The following is an 18,987-nucleotide window of genomic DNA, read 5'->3' on the forward strand; positions in this document are numbered from 1 at the left end:
TGTTTTATAACTTCGATGCTCTGGAGCCTGGTGTTGTTGTCACCAAAGAGCATTCGGACTCAGTCAGGACCAGGTTTCAGCTGCTGACATCCTTCCTCCCATAGATGGTCTGCCTGTACAAGCACCACCTGGACTGGACACAGCTAAACAAACGTATATTTTTGAGAAGATCAGGGGGTTTTGCGACAAAAAAGCTATGGACATCACATGCCCTGCAACAAAGTCAAGGGCAGGACAAAAACAGGCTCTCTGAATATAGATTCCTTTGTTCATATGTGGTTCGCACGGACCAGTCATCAGCACTATCTGCAGTGCCTCTACTCAAATCACTCTCTCCTTACACACACGCCATATGTTGCTGGTACTATTTATAATTTTATCCTGCTGCTCAGCCACTTTACCCCTTATTGTATGCATATTACTACCTGATCTATCACCAGTATCACTGATATGGTTATTGATATTGTTCTTGTACATACTGTATATTATGTAATTATTTCTCTACTGGTATTGACACTTGTTGTTTTTTTATATTGACACTATTTTTGATATTGCTACTATGTCATCTAATATTTATAACATATTTTTGTCTGGACACTTTCAGTTTACCTGGAATTTGTCCTTACTGTAGGCTACTACTTTTACCACTTATAGTCTTAATCTTTACTACACTCACTCACTGTTTAGCACATTACCTCACATGTGAATCCTTGTTGGGTGGGGCTGGCTTAAGAGGGTGTGAACAATGCTGAATGGGTGTAGACAAAGAAGAGCTCTCCAGTAGGTGTACCAAAACATTCAAGGACCATTTTCTCAAAAGTGGGGTTTCAGGTTTATCAACTTTCAAAGGATAATTACTTTCCCATTGTTCCTCAAATGCAGTGTATGTTACCATTTTGTAGCTCTGTGTCTCTGCTTTTATCCAATGTAAAAAAATAAATGTAAAATGTTGCTACATAAGACCGAATCAAGGTGGTCAGTCACATATAATAATTTAACCATCATAAGCACATCCTCCACAGAGTAGGCGTGCTGATCTAGGATCTGTCCATGTTATATTATTCATTATGATCTAAAAGTCCAAACTGATGCAGGATCAGCACTCATAATCTGAGACGCTTTGTGGATACGGGCCCTGGGTTATTTGGACTACGTGATCCCTATCTGGTCATGAACTCAGGCTCAAAAGTCATTCTTGGGCTTTTCTTCTTCCTCTCTGCTGGCTGTCCCCAACAGAGGTTACAGACTGGTAGCTGGCGGGTTTGGCTGCATGGTTCATAAAGGCTGCATCTCTGCCAATGTCACTTACCTTGGTGTGAAGTGACTGGGACTTTCCTGTAAAGGTTTCTGTAACAAGGGTTTTCCAGGTGTCACAATCTTTTTGATGATAGTGATGATATCAGAAAGCAAAGCATTGATTTTCACTGTCATGCAGACGATACACAACTTTACATTTCTGTGTCACCAGAGGATTTTAGCTCCACGGATACATTTTAGACTGTATTAGTGATTTAAATACTTGGATGGCTCACAACTTCCTACAGCTAAATCAAGACAAGACCGAGGTACTTATTGTTGGAGCCAAAGCACAGAGAGAGAATCTAGCCGCACATTTTAATTCACAGGCAACATAGATAAAACACCAGATAAAAAACCTAGGTGCTATTTTAGATTCTGAACTCAATTTCGAATCACACATTAGGAATGTGACCAAAATGGCTTTTTACCACCTGAGGAACATTGCCAAGGCGAGGCCCTTTCTCTCTCAGGCTGATACAGAGAGACTCATCCATGTTTTTATTACAAGCAGGTTTGACTACTGTAATGCTCTCCTGTCTGGTCTACCCAAGAAAGCCATTGGTCAACTGCAAAACATACAGAATACTGCAGCACTGGTCCCAAGACCATACGGAGAGCACACATTAGACCGATTTTAAGGTTTCTGCACTAGCTGTCTGTGAGTTTGAGAATTAATTGTAAGATTTTTCTATTGGTTTTTAAATCAATCCACGATTGTGCACCCCAATACATGTCAGACGTGCTTTTAAGATATGTACCCAGTAGATTCCAAAGGTCTTCTGGCACTGGCCTTTTAACCATCCCAAAGTCTAGGACCAAGAGGCATGGAGAGGCAGCCTTTAGTTACTATGCCCCCAACCTCTGGAATAGCCTGCCAGAGAACCCGAGGGGAGCCGAAACTGTGGACATAATCAAAAGTGATCTTAAAACATCTATTTTTGGCTTTGCTTTTCCTTAGGGTGCTTTTTAGTTGTTCAATTTGTCATTATTTTGTTTTTTATGTTATGTTTGTTTTGTAGTAAATATTTTAGCTTTTATTTTCATATTTTTTTTGTTTTTTTCCCCCCTGTAAAGCACATTGCGTTGCATTCAGTGTCTGAAATGTGCTGTATAAATGAAGCTTGACTTGATTTAAATATATGGCCATGGACCATCGCAAGCCAAGATGCCATACAAATTAAGGCATTACCTATTTTTTCCTCGTTTAGCCAATTTGTTCATACGGTCTGCTGTTTGATTTTTTTTTTTTTTAGATATCTTATTACATGTTACATACACAATTCCATCTTCTTGGCCATGCAACAAAACAGGGGAGCTTAATATGTGGTTTCTCATTTCATAGAAAAAGCAACGGCTGCAATTTCCTGCTGTTGCAGTTGGTTTCCTCTACTGGTGCTCTGAGCAACGCTTTCTCAGAATAGAAAAAAGACCGTCTTTGAAGAAGCAGGGTTTGATTAGACGTGCTGTAGCTGCTCAATAACCTGATGAAAATAGATTGCGACAGACAGATACAGTAGGCAAAACATTTAGTGAAGGGGTGCAGTTGTAGAAAGGGTGTGGCTCAGTAAAGGTGTTTTAAAAAGAGGGTGTGTTTCCCCCTTTTGTTCAATGGGCAGATTCGATTATGCTGAGCTGCGGTGCACCCGTCTATGGCCGATGACGTTTCCGGGCAAAAGCAGTGAGACAGGAGCGACCTTCTCAAATGAACAGTAATCTGCGCAGCTCCATCATGTTGTCAACAAGGCAGCATGGTGCATCATCCAGAAACATACATCTCTTTTCCATAAAATATATGTTTGAATTGTCAAACAAATTTTAACTGGGAAGGCGGATAAATCGTTTTTATCAAAAGCAATCACTTTTACATCTGAAAATACAGAATCCTACTCGTTACTCCACGTGCTTAATTATGTCACTTTTGTTTTGGGCCAATTTCGCTGTGGGCTTTGAACGGGCTCACGAATGCAATCAAGCTTCACCCGGTGTAAAACACGATAACGGGCGCCCGGGCCATATTAATCGAATCCCCTCAGTGACTGCACCTGCGCTCTACTGTAATTTCCCGGTCATTACCAAAAGTGCCGATTTCAATCATCACTGACGAACATTTCCGTCAAAGCACGAATATATTACCATTAACTTTAATCTGAACAATGTATCGAACATCCAAAGAAACCAAGTGAATCTCTCCCCGGGAAAATGCCGAGCGAGCAGACAAAAACGGCACCTGGGAACATTACAGAGAAAAAATCAACACATCAACAAGGGGTAAGCAAGGAAACAACCTGTTGTTAGTTAACATAAACTTTTTAAACGTCGTTAAAAGGTCTAATTTCACCTCTTTGTGAATATTGGATTGTTTTGGAATTTATGGAAAACGAATGGAACCATCGTTATTTGTATTTGTAGTTCTATAAAGTAATCTAACCCGTATGTCCTCATTCCTCTGACATCCGATGTAGTGGAAAGTGCCTATAGGTCACCATTTTCTACCTCAGTAAAATTAGTTTTGTACTGGATATTCGGTTTTCTCTACCCGATAGCTATTGAACCAAGCATACCATGACAATGAAGATGATGTATCCTGAATCAGGAGTGGATGGATAAAAATTCACAGCTCTTATTGTTGTTGAAATGTGGGGCTTTTAATCTTTAATATCTCTTACACAACACGTTCCATGATAATGAAAATGATATATTCTGAATCGGAACAGGATGGACAAAGATTCACAGCTATTTTTGTTCAAATGACATTTTATTTTTGGGGGGAGGCTTTCAATCTTTAATAACACTAACACAAAGCATGCCGTGACTATGAAAAGGATATATTCTGCATCGGTGGAGGATCTACAAAAATCTACAGCTTTTGTTTTTAAACATTTTAATTTTGATCACCTGCCTCCTCCATCTCACCAACCTGCTATTTAACATTTTACTGCAGTGGGCTAAACCAGGGCCACACAGTGATTCTTAGTAGTCTTAAACAAATCTACTTTGAAACAAAAGTATACACCTCACACATGGTTATGGGCCTAAAAAAATATGTTAAATGTGTTCAATTTTGAGTTGCATTGTATATAAAAAGTAATATTGCATCACTAAATATAACACAACTGTTTGACATAGAAACACCAGACTTGTCAGTAAAAAAAAACATTGAGAGGTTTATACCCAAGGTAGTTTTATACTGGATATTTGAACCAAGCATGCCATAACTATGAAGATGGTATATTCTGAATCAGGGAAGGATGGACAAAACCCACAGCTTTTAAAAAAAATCTGTAATAGCTCTTACACAAAACGTGCCATGACTATGAAAATGATATATTCTGAATCGGGGGGAGGATGGATTAAAAATCCATGGCTTTTGGTTTTTGGAAATTCTGATTTTGTTTTTGAAGGGTAGGGGATTCAATCTTCAATAGCTCTTACACAAAGTGCGCCATGACAATGACAATTCTATATATAATTGTCATTGTCATGGTGCGTTCAGAATATACCATCTTCAGAGTGATGGCATGCTTGGTTCAAATATCCAATATACAACTACCTTGGGTAAACCTCTCAATGTTTATTTCAGAGACATAATCAAAGTTAAGACAATCAACATTTCAGTTGATACAGACTTATCATCAATCCATCACATTGATCTCATTTTATTGTTTGTTTTGCATAACCTATTGTAGCCCATTGTGTAACAACTACCTGTAGGCTACTCTTTCTACTCCTTTTATGACTTACAATGTGTCATGATGATGAGGCAGGCGGATGGTAGTGGCCTAAATCAAATGAATGGCAGTTCTCAAAACTGAACTGCCATTTTCACCTGACCTCCATCCTCTTGGTGTCCTTAGTTCTTCTATTTTCTGTCTGTTTAGCCGACTGGTCCACTGACAACACACACGCATAAATAGAGGCAATAGTTCCTATTTTGTTGTGAGTTAAATTCTTTGCCTTGCTGGGGAGGAAGCAGAATGAGTGCTTGCATCAGTTGCACTGGAAGGCACAACAGTGACACAGCTCTAGAGGTCACACGCAATGGTTTACAAAGACTGCATGACAATGTCATATTTCCTGATGTGTGAACCACACCCATATCTGTAAACCTGGACTCTATAGCTATGCCTACCATTGTCACTGACTGTGTTCACCTTAAACAATGTGCAGTCCCAGTGTCTCATACAAGTTAAAATAGAGGGGGGGTACTTTACTTGTGACATGGAATCCAACTTTTCAACATTAAGGCATGACATCGTTATAGGTTATTCTGATAGAGGATCTGTCTGACAGTTTTGAATGTGTTCTATCTGTTCTAGAGTCCAGCACAGCTGAATGGGTTTAATTTAGCTCATGATGTCACCAATCCCTCATCCCAGCCACAGTTTGAGTCCCGCCCCCCGTCCCCTGCACCCCCACCAGACCCACTTATTCTCCCAAGAGAGCAGTGGGGTGGGAAGTATGAGTTTCTGCTCTCCTGTATCGGCTACTGTGTGGGACTGGGGAATGTGTGGAGGTTTCCCTACCTCTGCTACCGCAATGGAGGAGGTGAGTAACCCACAGCCAAGCTGGCTTTTAGCCCTCATACACTTCACACTGCCCCTCAGACTCTAAGTATGAATGAAGCTGTATTATTGTATTGAAATGGATGTGTATTATGTTACCTTGGCCTTCCGGTCTGCACTGACCTCTCCTCTCTGTGGATTGTGCTGGAGAGTTCATCTGAGAGTGGAAACCAAAGCCACGCAATCACAGGCAGCCAGTGGTGCTAGAAAGCCAACACACACCTGTGCACAGAAAAACACACCTTAAGACAGTCTACTGAATGGTTCATTCAAAACTATAGTAAACAAACTTCAGCTCCCTGTGTGAAGCTAGCACTTGCTGAGACTTCAATAGTTGAGGGATAGAAAAACCCTCTGCTGGCTGGCAGCTTTCCAGATGTAGTAAGTGATTATATAGCCATAGTGCTATTTGTAGGACATACCCGTACATGCCATGTTTCCGTGTAACTAGCAGCTCAGTGTTATAACAATCAAATTAATGAGGGATGTCGCCTCTTGTATCATCCCATTTCCTGTTTGACTTGTGGCCTCCTCTGTCCGCAGGTGTGTTCCTCATCCCCTACTTCATCATGCTCTTCTTCACCGGTGTCCCCCTCTTTCTCATGGAGCTAAGTCTAGGCCAGTATGGAGCTGCTGGACCAATCACAGTGTGGAAGTGCTGTCCCCTCCTCAAAGGTAAACCTCCACGACCCCCATGCCTCCATTGTCCTCTCAACACTCCGTAATTGTCCACCAACACTGATTAGCCTCAATCTTATGTTCGCCAACATCGAAAGCTCCCTCATCTGGACTACACACATCAATCTGCCTGTGTGTCTCTTTATAGGCATTGGCATTGGGATGCTTTGTGTGTCTATGCTGGTGTGCCTCTACTACAACGTGATCATAGCCTGGACCTTCTACTACCTGGGCAGCTCTTTCCAGAGCCCCCTGCCCTGGTCCTGTGATGCCCCAGCCAATGCTTACCTCTGTGGGAACGCCACACTGAACAGCTCCTCTGGCAGAGCCCTCAGCCCCTCAGAGGTCTTCTGGAAGTAAGGGCTCTTCCATCACTGTAGAGTGTTTTTCGCAAAAAATGATTGAATGTCTTTTGCATGATTGAATTCAGATTAGGATTGGTTTATCGTGGGGGAATTAGCGTCATGCTGGCCCTCAACTGTATTGAAATATTGACGACCATGAAATGCCTGAAATGTTCTCCTTCAAAAAGTCTGTGCTGTGTGTACACTGTGCTGTATGTGTTCATGTCGTTAAGGAGATGAGCTGACTTTACTATATGATGTAACATCAATCTCCTGTTAAAAATGTCTCTGTTAGCTGGGTCTATCCAACTAGTTCTGGCTAGAGGTCTGAATACTCTGTGTGTGTTTGCTCTGTGTGTTGTGTTCCAGTGAGCGTGTTCTGGGTGTGGTGAACAGTAAGGGCCTCCATGACCCTGGTCCTGTCAGGTGGCCCCTGGCTCTCTGCCTCCTAGCTGCCTGGGTCATCATCTTCTTCTGCATGCTCAAGGGCATCCGCAGCTCTGGCAAGGTGATATAACACACACGTCATCAGAATACACACACACCTTTAAACACAGACATACTCATGTTACGCAAACATGCCCTCAAAACAAACATCCTTGCGCTTGGTGTTGCTATGTACTTAAGAGCTGTTACTTTAACTTTGTAGGTGGTTTATGTGACTGCGACGTTCCCGTACTTCGTGCTGATCGTTTTGATCATCAGGGGTGCTACACTGGAGGGGTCACTTCAGGGTGTGGCCTTCTACCTCACCCCTGACTGGGGCCGGCTGGCCAGTGCACAGGTAAACTACATCCCCCTAGTGGAGACAGGCTGGTAGAATCTCTAGAGTAAAGTCAAGTTAGTTTGTTTTTTGTGTGTATTTGTCTACCTGTAATGATGAGTGTCAAGGCTCTTGGTGCTGGCCAACAAAGTAGACAGCATGTCTTAACTGTCACCGTTCACCTTGTAGGTATGGAACGATGCTGCCTCACAGGTCTTCTACTCGTTGGGGATTGGTGTTGGGGGGCTGCTCTCCATGGCCTCCTACAATAAGTTTGACAACAATGTCATCAGGTCAGTTGTACTCTACTCTACTACTGTTCTCTCTGAGGCTACAGGCATGCTGGGAAATTGAGTATATCAAACATTGTGTTGCTTTCAGGGACTGTCTGGTCATCACCATAGGGAACTGCAGCACCAGCTTCTTTGCGGGCTTCGCCATATTCTCAATCCTGGGTCACATGGCCTGGAGGAAGGGAGTGCCTGTTGGCGAGGTGGCAGATACAGGTAGCTCTCGATGAGCCAGTCACTCCACTTGTATTAACAAGCAATCAATCAAATGTATTTATAAAGCCGTTTTTACATCAGCCGATGTCATAAAGTGCTATACAGAAACCCAGCCTAAAACAGCAAGCAATGCAGATGTAGAATCACATTTCTGTTACGGTTATGACATGGTTATAACAATATACCCAGTTATTATCATGGCATTAAAAAGCTATTTTTATGGCAAAAATAAGCTCATTATTGTTCTGGCTCCAGGTCCTGGTTTGGCGTTTGTGGCGTACCCAGAAGCCCTTGCTTTACTGCCAGGATCAGTGTTCTGGTCCATCCTCTTCTTCCTCATGCTTTTCATGCTGGGGGTCGACACTCTGGTAAACCACAGCCTTGTTCTGTATTGAACCCCTATCTCTTTGAACTAACAAAACATATACATCTAACATCCCGCTCCCTGTCTTCTGGCCCTGTTTTCACTCTGTAGTTTGGTAACATGGAGGGCATCACCACGGCCGTGCTGGATGAGTTCCCACAGCTCAGAGCTAACATGAAGCAGAAGTCTCTGTTCCTGGGACTGCTGTGTTTCGGCTTCTATCTAATGGGACTGCTGTTGATCACTGATGTGAGTTTGTATTGAAGTATTTGTGTGTGTGTGTGTGTGTGTGTACTGATGTCTGTCTCTCCATAGGGAGGGATTTATTGGTTCACCCTCATCGACTCCTTCGCCACTAGCTTCGGCCTCATCATCATCACCCTCTTCATGTGCATTGGCATCTCCTTCTTCTATGGTACACCATGCAACTCCAGCTCCATACCCTGCATGCTACATTCCACATACTAACTAAACATACTAACCACTATTCAGACATGCCACACACTTACTGTATGTCAATAGTGTCTTCAGATACTCTGACTAATCAGCATGCATGTGTGTCTGCATACCGTAACATTCACAGGAGTGAACCAGTTTTGCCAGGACATCATTGACATGATCTGTCGCTGTCCTCCCTGGTGCAGCAAAGTGCTGCTCTACTTCAAAGCATGCTGGGTATTCTGCACCCCATTTCTCCTACTGGTGAGTCAGACCCTCTACCTTTACATTATGTCTCTGAAAAAGCATCCCTCTGTCTAAAATCCACCCTTTGTTGCACCCTGACAGTGGTGAATAATTTAAAGAGACTGACATTCTATCCCCTTTTCCCCCGGCTGTGTTCTCTATGGGTTTATTTTCAATCACCCCTCATGTATGCACAGTCTGTCTGATATGTGTATTTGAATAAAAAAAACATATGTAGTAGCTGTTGAATAGAAACATAAATGAGTGAACTAACCAAGTGTCCTGAGCCAGAAAGAGAGAATGGATCATACCATAGAGGCTCTGCCTGGATTATCATACAGACGTCTGTTTAAGAGTCTGTGCATGCTCAGCCGCACTCTGCTGCGTCTGTCTGGGTGTTGGTCTATCTCTCCAAAGCTACTGTGAGTTTTTGATCACTGCTTTGATTCCATGGTTGCTGTTAAACTTTCTTAGTGTAGTTGCCTTTGTTTCACATGCCCCTCTGTTTCTGTGTTCCTGTGCATCCAGATCATTCTGACCTATATCTTCATTGAGATGTACAACACCCCGCTGCAGTATGGTGCCTATGTGTATCCTCGCTGGGGCAAGGCACTGGGCGTGTGCATGGGCGCCACCTGCTGTCTGCAGATCCCCATTTGGGCCATCGTGGCCATCAGCAAGGAGTCGGGGACACTGAAAAACGTCAGTAACGTCCGCCCCATTTTCCCCTTGTCTGTCATTACACAAGCCATGTTACATGGCTATACGAATTGTCCTATGGTGACAAATAAATCTGTATTGAAATGACTTGAATACTGAAGCCACACTAAGAACACATTAAACACTTGATAGGTTAAAAGGATGCCAGTGTGCAAATAATTTAAGGGTTACATCAGTAATGAAAATAAACAGTCACATGCCATTCAGTTTAAAAATCTCTTTATTAATCTTTCTCTCTCCATTCAGCGTTTTAAGAAATCCATTCGACCTCTAAATTCCTGGAGGGGGAACAACTTGAACAACAGTGGAGGAGGAGAGGAACGAGTAGAGCCGGAGAGGATGGAGGCACCGTTCACGGTAAACCTGACAGACAGAGACACTGTCAACCTTACCGAGGTGGATTTCACAGCTATAGCCTGGGAAAATGGGACAGAGGCATGACCCTTCCTCACTGGTGGAGCTGAAGAGTATATCATCACCTGCAGAACTTTGTATGAAGAGACAAAGTAAGGATGTCACTGTCCAGGCATCATACCCTGCCAGCCAGAAGGATACCATTTTGCCATTTGCTATACTGACACTTTAAAGATCATTTTTAAAACAAAGACTACTTAGAAAATGTATCGGATTGTCCTTCAGGACAATGTGAATTGGTGGTTTTATTTATGCTTTAAAAATACATTTTGCATTGTCTATTTGCAATTGTGTTAGTGTGTATATAGTCTAAAGGCCATGGCTGCAGCATGCATACACAGAGACCATGGGTATATTCACTAAGAACTTAACAGAATGAAACGGGGAGGGACCTACCGGAATTGCTCCAATAGAAACTCGTTTTTACTGCAAAACATTTTAGTCTACACTCTTATCCTGAGCGATTTACAGCCTTGCTCAAGGGCACATCAACAGATTTTTTTACCTTGTCAGCTCAGGGATTCAAACCAGTGACCTTTCAGTTACTGGCCCAATGCTATTAACTGTTAGGCTACATTTTTCATTTGAAATAAATTGTTTCTGTTGCCAAATGTTTTGGTCTAATGATTACACCCCATGTTTTTCTTCATGAGAGGACAAATGTAGCGGTGCAGGGCTGTTTCAGTGTCCGCTAACAAAGAGACGTGCTATAGGACGAGAATCACTGTGTGTGGTCTTAATCTCATCTCTATTCTGATCTGTTGCTCACCAGAGGACTAGCTGTGCAAAGAAATAAAACATATATCATTTTAATATTAGGCTACTGTACATCTGTTTTGTCATGTTTTAGTGCTGGTGGTGGGTGTACAGAGGGCAGTTCTTTATTGACTGTATAGCTAGGTGAAACTTTGACTACAGAGATTTATTTTATTTGAACCTTTATTTAACTAGGCAAGTCAGATAAGAACAAATTCTTATTTACAAAGATTGCCTACCAAAAGGCCTCCTGCAGGGAGGGGGCTGGGGTAAAACATTTAAAATATAGGACAGAACACACATCATGACGAGAGACACCACAACACTACATAAAGAGCATGGCAGCAACACAACATTGGAGCAGCACATGTTTGGGGTTTCTTGAACATTATTTTTTTGTGTAGTTTTTACTAAGACATTTATTTTGCCCCAATACATGGCACAATGTATAAATTGCTCTGGTGGTTTTACATTTGGACCTACACACAGATGGCGCCAAAGACGAATGTCACATTGGCGCGGAGATGACGTCTGGCGGATGTCACGTATGCGACATTTTCCCGCGGTTTCTTTCTTCTGAGAATCGAAGACCTGAATCCGTAGTAGGATTTCAGGAAGCTGACAAGTAACACCGGGGTTTGTACGGGACCAAATTGGGATATAAACGAAGTAAACTATTAAAAAGGCCATACAATAGAAAACAGATCCATTTGATAATTTAGCTTTAATAATCTGATAACCCACAAAGATGCCTCCCAAAAAACGCAACTCTGGAGCAGCACAGAACAAGGAAATGAAGCCCAGCATAAAAAACGCCTCCCCGGACAAGGAGAATCCAGATTTATCAATTGAAAAGTAAGCAGCCCGTCCATCCATCGTATTTAACAAGATAATTGTTAACATAGAACGTACCCGGTTATGTTACTGACTACAATGTAACGTTATTTTCTTTCCGTAAAACGATCGTTTGCTAACTATTTGATAGCTAGCTAGCTAACGTAACGTTACCAACAACACCCCCCCCCCTACGAAAACAAGTCAAGACGAACAGCTGGGAAAACATGCTAACTAGTTATCAATCAGTAGCTAGCTAATTATTATTTGGGAATATGTGACATGCCCATTGTCTTATTTGTTACAAGTTTACTTTTTAAGTTTAGTAACATCAAGCTGTTATTTTCCAGCTATTTGGCTATTTTAGGTGGCTAGATAGCTAGATTCTAAAACAAATTTGTTTCAGTAGCTAGCTACTAGCTAACTAAGCATCTTGCCAAATGACTAACTTAGCTACTATAGCCATCTCACGACAGTCATCACTTTCACTAATGGGAACACAACTTCCATAGAGCCCCTGATCACGGTTCATAAATATTATTTCCCACTTCAGAAATCGTGTTCAACGTTAGTAAGAATGGACACCGCAACATTTGGGTCTGAACTACAAGGCCTACCATTGAGTGTTGATGGTGTTAAAGCTAGAGTACGTAGTTGAAACCATAACAAAGGGGAACCCCTTGCCTCTGTTTTGGTAAAAAGATGAGGGATGCGCCAGAAAATATATCTGCTATCATATTCATAAACATCTATGGATGCAAGGACTGAACATCCATGATATCAATAGTATAGTTTTAAGCATGTTTTGAGGCGATATCGTTTGTTTACATTTACGTTATTTATAAACATTGGAGTAAAACAAGCTTATATTTGGGGTTCTGATGGGGTGCAACAATTGAACTATGCTCATGAGGCATTTATACGTTATATTATTTAAGAATCAATGGGTATATATCATTCATAAGTACAAAAATGGATATGGCAAGACAATGACAAAACACACTAATTCTACATCAACAACTACATGTACTTATTGCCCCCCTCACAAAATCATGACTGTCAAAAGTGAATTTGTTACTATTCTGAGTGCACCATGTCCAAACTAAGTATGGTTGATCTAAATGTGTCTGACTTTTTTTTTCTTTTTTTGAATCATCAGGCACCAAGAGAAGGATGCGGACTTTATGACTCTGTGTCAGAGTCTCCAGGTGATAGATGCTGTGTGTGATCGTGCTTGGACAATATGGAAGGCAGTTCAGGCCTCAGTGGACAAAGTGCTTGTATGTATTCACCCATTGTCTCCAAGTTACTAGTAGACTATACAATGTGTTTTACCTACTGATACCCTTTCTGTCTGCTCTGATGATGGAAAGCTTATAGTGAATAAACAACTGAACCATAACTCTCTGTCTCTGAAATAAACTATATTCAAGGCTATTCACACAGACTGACGATACATTGTTTTTCTTCTCTCTCTCTCTCGACACAGGACACTCAAAAAAGGCTTTGGGCTGCTTGTCTGTTTGTGGCTGTGATAGACTTGGAAGTTGCAAGTTTTACCTTTACTCAAATCCTGAAGGCAGTGGATCTGAAGTAAGTACTAGATTCAGGCGTTCCAGTAGGGCCTTTGTCAGTACCAGTTCCCAGATCAGTTGATGTTTTCCCCTGGCAACACTCTTTTGAGTCGCTTACTCACTGGCCGGGTTGGGGTGATTACTTTCTAAATGTAATCCGTTAAATTTACTAGTTACCTGTCCAAAATTGTAATCAGTAACAACTTGGGTTACTCAAACTCAGTAACAATCTAATTACTTTCAGATGACTTTCCCCTTAAGAGGCATTAGAAGAAGACAAAAATTAATATTACCAATTGAACATATATTGCAGGATAAATCAATATTAAAGTTTACATAGATGGCCATCATTGGATGTTCCATTTTAATTTATGGGTTGGTTATGTAGGCTTCTTCTAACCCATTTCTTTCTACAACAGATAATAATACAGTTAGGCTGTCTTTACATTATTACCCAACATCTGTCACATTTACTGTCATTACAATTCATTTAATACCCCTTGATCTTCAATAATAGGACATGGAAATATAGATTAGCCGAACTGTTTTACCTGAGCATAACCCAAAAACTAAGGACTTGTTAGCGTGCTCTGTTCTTGATTTTGTTGTCATGAACAACTGATTGGACTCATTGCTTTGAGTTGGAAAATAAATGCTGATTTCGGAATGGTATGCTTTGAGCACTACCAAAAAGTGATATTTGCATGTGAAATATGTATGCCATATGCCGCATTTGCTATAGGTCTATTGATTATGTTTTTGTTGGTGATATTTAAATAATCAACGTGTGAGTTTGAGCATATGTCTGTTAGGCCTATGGACTTTTTTTGTTGTTGCATGAATTAGGTAATAAATAAAAGCCCCACTCATGGTCTTCTTAAATTAAGCCGGTTCTTGACAGTATTGAGAATAAAAATAAAACTTCCTCAAACTTTTATTCTATTGGCTGGGATCCGCACTATGCAGGTGGTACAAGAGTGCATTTTTCACTGGCTGTCCTGGTCGCAAAAACAAGGATTGATAGGCAGCTTAAACTTCTTCAATTCAACTATTATTGGGTTAAAGTACACATACATTTGTGAACAGCCATCCATAACTACAATCTGTAAGGGGCAAATAGCTAAATGAGAGAACAGCAGTGTGATTCACATCAATGCACTTTGTAGCTATATCAATAATGTAAATCTGTATTGCCCGAAGGCTTCGCTGCTGTTGTCATTACCTCAGAACTTTTATTCAAATTGGATAATCTTTCGATGCCGACAGCAGTTGCGCCATTGAAAGACAGCTTGAACTTTAGCCTACAATAGCCTATTCCTGCTCGTTTCCCACGAACCGTGGAGTTTGGTCGGGGAGTCGTTGATGCAGCCGCTCTTCTGTTTTTCTGCCTCTTTATGCTGTGTGCATTAGACAAACTGGATGGATATTGATGATGTAGGCTAAATTAAGTATATCAAGCGTTAATTCAATGTTATGCTGCTGTGGCAGTACTGTGGAAATTTAAACTAGCTAGCTAACTACAGGGACTTGCCTGGTGACTGCATCTCTCAAGCCATGCATGTTTGGATACCGGGAGACAGGCTGGTAACCGGGTATAACCGTTCGTGCGAGCTCCGTACAGGACAAACCAACGGACAAGGTGGGGGACGGCGAACTTGACGGCATCACAATGACTTGCAGGCAGTGGGTTACGACACCAACAACACATTTTCTTTTGGGGGGGGGATTGTACTACCACCCAAAAGGTAACTTTAGAGACTGGAAGGGCAAAAGGGCATGTGCTCTGCTCCAGTAGAGCCCTATCTGTGCATGTGCCTGCCTCTGTTATAATGAGGAATGCATATATCAGCCGAAGTCTCTGTTGAAAGTTCAGGCCTTAACGCAAACATAACTGGTGTTCGGCCAAGTGAACACATTCCAATTCTTGTTTACAATTAGATGCAGTTCTAGCAGTTTCGTGTGTCCTCTTGTGTGCAGCGTGAAGCAGTTCCTGGGCCTGCTGAAGAAGATGGATGTGAACCTGGACACCATCAGCACCAAGGTGAACTCCGCAGTGACACGCCTGGAGAAGAAGTATGACGTGTCACGGGCACTCTACCAGAGGTTTGAGAAGTGCGTGGGAATATCGTAACGTCATGTTTCCTAATGCCTAGTTTTGATATCTAACTGTGCTGTACCTCTAGATGGCAGTGTAGTTTCTCTGGACCCTTTTGACAGCTTTTATTGTTATCCAACTTTAGATTTTCACAAAAATGCAAACTTCAGAGTACACAACCTGAACTTGAGCTGTTTAGTAATGTAATTATGTTCACAAAACGGTTTTGAAATGCAATATTTATCACCACTTATCTTGCTTCAGGACATGCAGCAAAATCTATGCAGAAGACTCAGAAGCAAAGTAAGTGAATAAAAAGTACAGGAATACCACTCATTTGAATGATAATCCCTGCCACAATGCTGATCATTGCTATCTTTTAAACCGTGTCTTCACTCAGTCCTGGTTATCCAATAGTAAATGAGGGTCAATGTTGATAATGGGGAGTTTGCTCCCAACATGTTGTGTAATGTCAATAATGCTCTCTGTTCCAGGGGGAAAGAAATACTGCGGAGCTGCTGGACAATGTTCCTTTTGGCTAAGGGTGGGTCAGCACTTGTTGATCACTAACGTTGTAAATGTTTTTTTCCAAGGCGAAGAACAACATACACGTTTGTAGATGTAGGGCTCTGAGATGGTTTCCATCTTCCACTCGTTATGTTTTCCCTCTCCATGTCTACTCAAGAGTTCTGGCGAGATAAACAGCAGGTTTCTGGCCATCGGTCTGTTTCTCCCATGACGCTGTTAAGACTAGCCGGTATTATGATACTGCTCCTGATGTGCGTTGTGTCTGTCTGCAGGAAGGGCTCTGCAGATGGAGGATGACCTGGTCATATCCTTCCATCTGATGGTGTGTGTTCTGGAGTTCTTCATCAGGCGTTGCCCGCCCAGCCTTCTGCAACCACTTTACCGTAAGACAGACTCCTTTCCCTCTACTACTGCAAGCCTCGGGCCCTGGGATAGACATGCTCTTCCATTTGCATTGGTCAACTGCCCCTATGAATATATTATCACTCTCATTACTCAACTAAAAACGGGAAAGTTACCTTTTTAACATAACACATACGTTCAGTGTGTTCTATTACCACAGGTCTGATACGTTCTGTAGATGAATGGTTATAAAATCTAACCTTTTACCCCTGCCCTCAGAATCGGTCATCAGCACAGCCCAAAGCCCCCCAACAAGAACCTCCCGTCGCAATCAGAGCAAAGCCAAACCCCGTCAAGCCCCGCCAGAGGTGGATGTGCAGCTCCTGGAGACCCTCTGCAAAGAGAACGACTGCAGCGTGGAAGAGGTTCACACAACGTTTTCACTCCTTTACACTTATGGCTTGTCAAGCTTGTTGTAGCTTTAGATCCCAGTCGCCCAGTCGTCAAAATTCACTACCCCTTTAGTGTTCTAAATAAAAAATCATTGGTAGTACTGGTGCTCCCAACTTAAAATATTTTTTACATTGCTTGAGATATAATTCATTGAGGCCCAATATAAGTGGTACACTAATATGTAACATCAAATACTTTTTTTTTCTTTAAATAAAAGCTAAAATGTTGATATGAATACCTGTCATCGAAATGACAGTCACATGTGGAATATTAGGTTTCTAAATTGTGTAAAAACACTATTTTCCTATTGAGGTGAATGTTGAAAATTGTGCACGGTCTCTTTAAAATCATCAAATTTGGGATAACGACATGCAAGCGATCTGTCATTTATTTATGCAGTCAGACAAGTAAGAAAATAATAATAATCAAAAATAGAACCACGAAATCACGAATGTCAGGGTGAATTTAGTTAACCCAAACAAAACTGTATCAGTAATCCATGCTTATATACAGCAGAAAGATATACGAAGAATGATATGTACAGTAGTAGATGTATTAGAATGAGCTATGTGAAGAATACAGTGCTTTTGGAATGTATTCAGACCCCTTCACTTTTTATACATTTTGTTACGTTAGACTTATTCTAAAACGAGGAAAAATTATGTAATCCAATCTACAGACAAAACAGCTTTTTAGAAATCTTGTAAATTAATAACAAAACTGAAATACTTTATTTACATGAGTATTCCATGTTTCCATTGCTCATCCTTGAGATGTTTCTACAACTTTTTTTTTTACTACACCCCTTTTTCTCCCCAATTTCGTAGTATCCAATTGTTAGTAGCTACTATCTTGTCTCATCACTACAATTCCCGTACGGGCTCGGGAGAGACGAAGGTTGAAAGTCATGCGTCCTCCGATACACAACCCAACCAAGTCGCACTGCTTCTTAACACAGCGCGCATCCAACCCGGAAGCCAGCCGCACCAATGTGTCGGAGGAAACACCGTGCACCTGGCAACCTTGGTTAGCACGCACTGCGCCCGGCCTGCCACAGGAGTCGCTGGTGCACGATGAGACAAGGACATCCCTACCAACCAAACCCTCCCTAACCCGGACGACGCTAGGGCAATTGTGCGTCGCCCCACGGATCTCCTGGTCGCGACCGGTTACGACAGAACCTGGGTGCAAACCCAGAGTCTCTGGTGGCACAGCTGGCGCTGCAGTACAGTGCCCTTAACCACTGCGCCACCCGGGAGGCTTGTTTCTACAACTTGATTAGAGTCCACCTGTGGTAAATACAATTGATTGGACATGGTTTGGAAAGGCACACACTGGTCTATATAAGGTCCCACAGTTGACAATGGATGTCAGATCAAAAACCAAGCCGCGAGGTCGACGGAGTTGTCCATAGAGCTCCGAGACAGGATTGTGTCGAGGCACAGATCTTGGGAAGGATACCAAAATATTTCTGCAGCATTGAAGTTCCCGAAGAACACAGTGGCCTCCTCCGTTCTTAAATTGAAGGAGTTTGGAACCCCCAAGACTATTCATGGAGCTGGCCACCCGGCCAAACTGAGCAATCGGGAGAGAAGGGCCTTGGTAAGGGAGGTGACCAAGAACCCCGATGGTCACTCTGACAGAGTTCCTTTGTGGAGATAGTTGTCTTTCTGGAAGGTTCTTCCATCTCTGCAGCACTCCACCAATCAGGCCTTTATGGTAGTGGCCAGGCGGAAACCACTCCTCAGTAAAAGGCATATGACAGCCCACTTGGAAAGTGGACTCTCAGACCATGAGGAACACAATTCTCTGGTCTGATGAAAACCAAGATTGAACTCTTTGCCCTGAATGCCATGCGTCACGTCTAGATGAAACTTAACACCATCCCTACGGTGAAGCATGGTGGTGGCAGCATCATGATGTGGGGATGTTTTTAAGCATCAGGGACTGGGAGACTAGTCAGGATCTAGGGAAAGATGAATGGAGCAAAAAAACAGAGATCCTTGACGAAAACCTGCTCCAGAGTGCTCAGGACCTCAGACTGTGGTGAAGGTTCATCTCCCAACAGGAC

General features: G+C 42.1%; 2 protein-coding genes across 2 annotated transcripts in view; both read left to right on the forward strand.

The window, feature by feature from the left end:
- The first annotated feature begins 2,698 nt into the window (after window positions 1-2,698).
- slc6a7 (solute carrier family 6 member 7) lies at window positions 2,699-11,147 on the forward strand. The gene is made up of 14 exons (XM_021618233.3): window positions 2,699-3,567; window positions 5,616-5,844; window positions 6,405-6,536; window positions 6,688-6,895; window positions 7,253-7,391; window positions 7,533-7,667; window positions 7,836-7,939; window positions 8,028-8,152; window positions 8,408-8,520; window positions 8,628-8,765; window positions 8,832-8,931; window positions 9,100-9,218; window positions 9,729-9,902; window positions 10,167-11,147. Exons 1-14 carry the CDS (start codon window positions 3,499-3,501, stop codon window positions 10,359-10,361), a joined length of 1,980 nt encoding a protein of 659 aa, XP_021473908.1. The 5' UTR covers window positions 2,699-3,498; the 3' UTR covers window positions 10,362-11,147.
- Window positions 11,148-11,696: 549 nt separating this feature from the next.
- The window catches only part of rb1 (retinoblastoma 1), a 44,656-nt gene continuing 37,365 nt past the window's right edge, over window positions 11,697-18,987 (forward strand). Inside the window, 8 exon segments of the mRNA NM_001124256.1 lie at window positions 11,697-11,945; window positions 13,084-13,204; window positions 13,414-13,517; window positions 15,476-15,610; window positions 15,858-15,896; window positions 16,088-16,137; window positions 16,394-16,504; window positions 16,743-16,888. Coding sequence (NP_001117728.1) covers window positions 11,839-11,945; window positions 13,084-13,204; window positions 13,414-13,517; window positions 15,476-15,610; window positions 15,858-15,896; window positions 16,088-16,137; window positions 16,394-16,504; window positions 16,743-16,888 — 813 coding nt within the window. The 5' untranslated portion in view covers window positions 11,697-11,838.

The sequence above is a fragment of the Oncorhynchus mykiss genome, chromosome 10 (genome assembly GCF_057628025.1).
Source record: "Oncorhynchus mykiss isolate SJ-2025 chromosome 10, ASM5762802v1, whole genome shotgun sequence".
Lineage (NCBI taxonomy): Eukaryota > Metazoa > Chordata > Actinopteri > Salmoniformes > Salmonidae > Oncorhynchus > Oncorhynchus mykiss.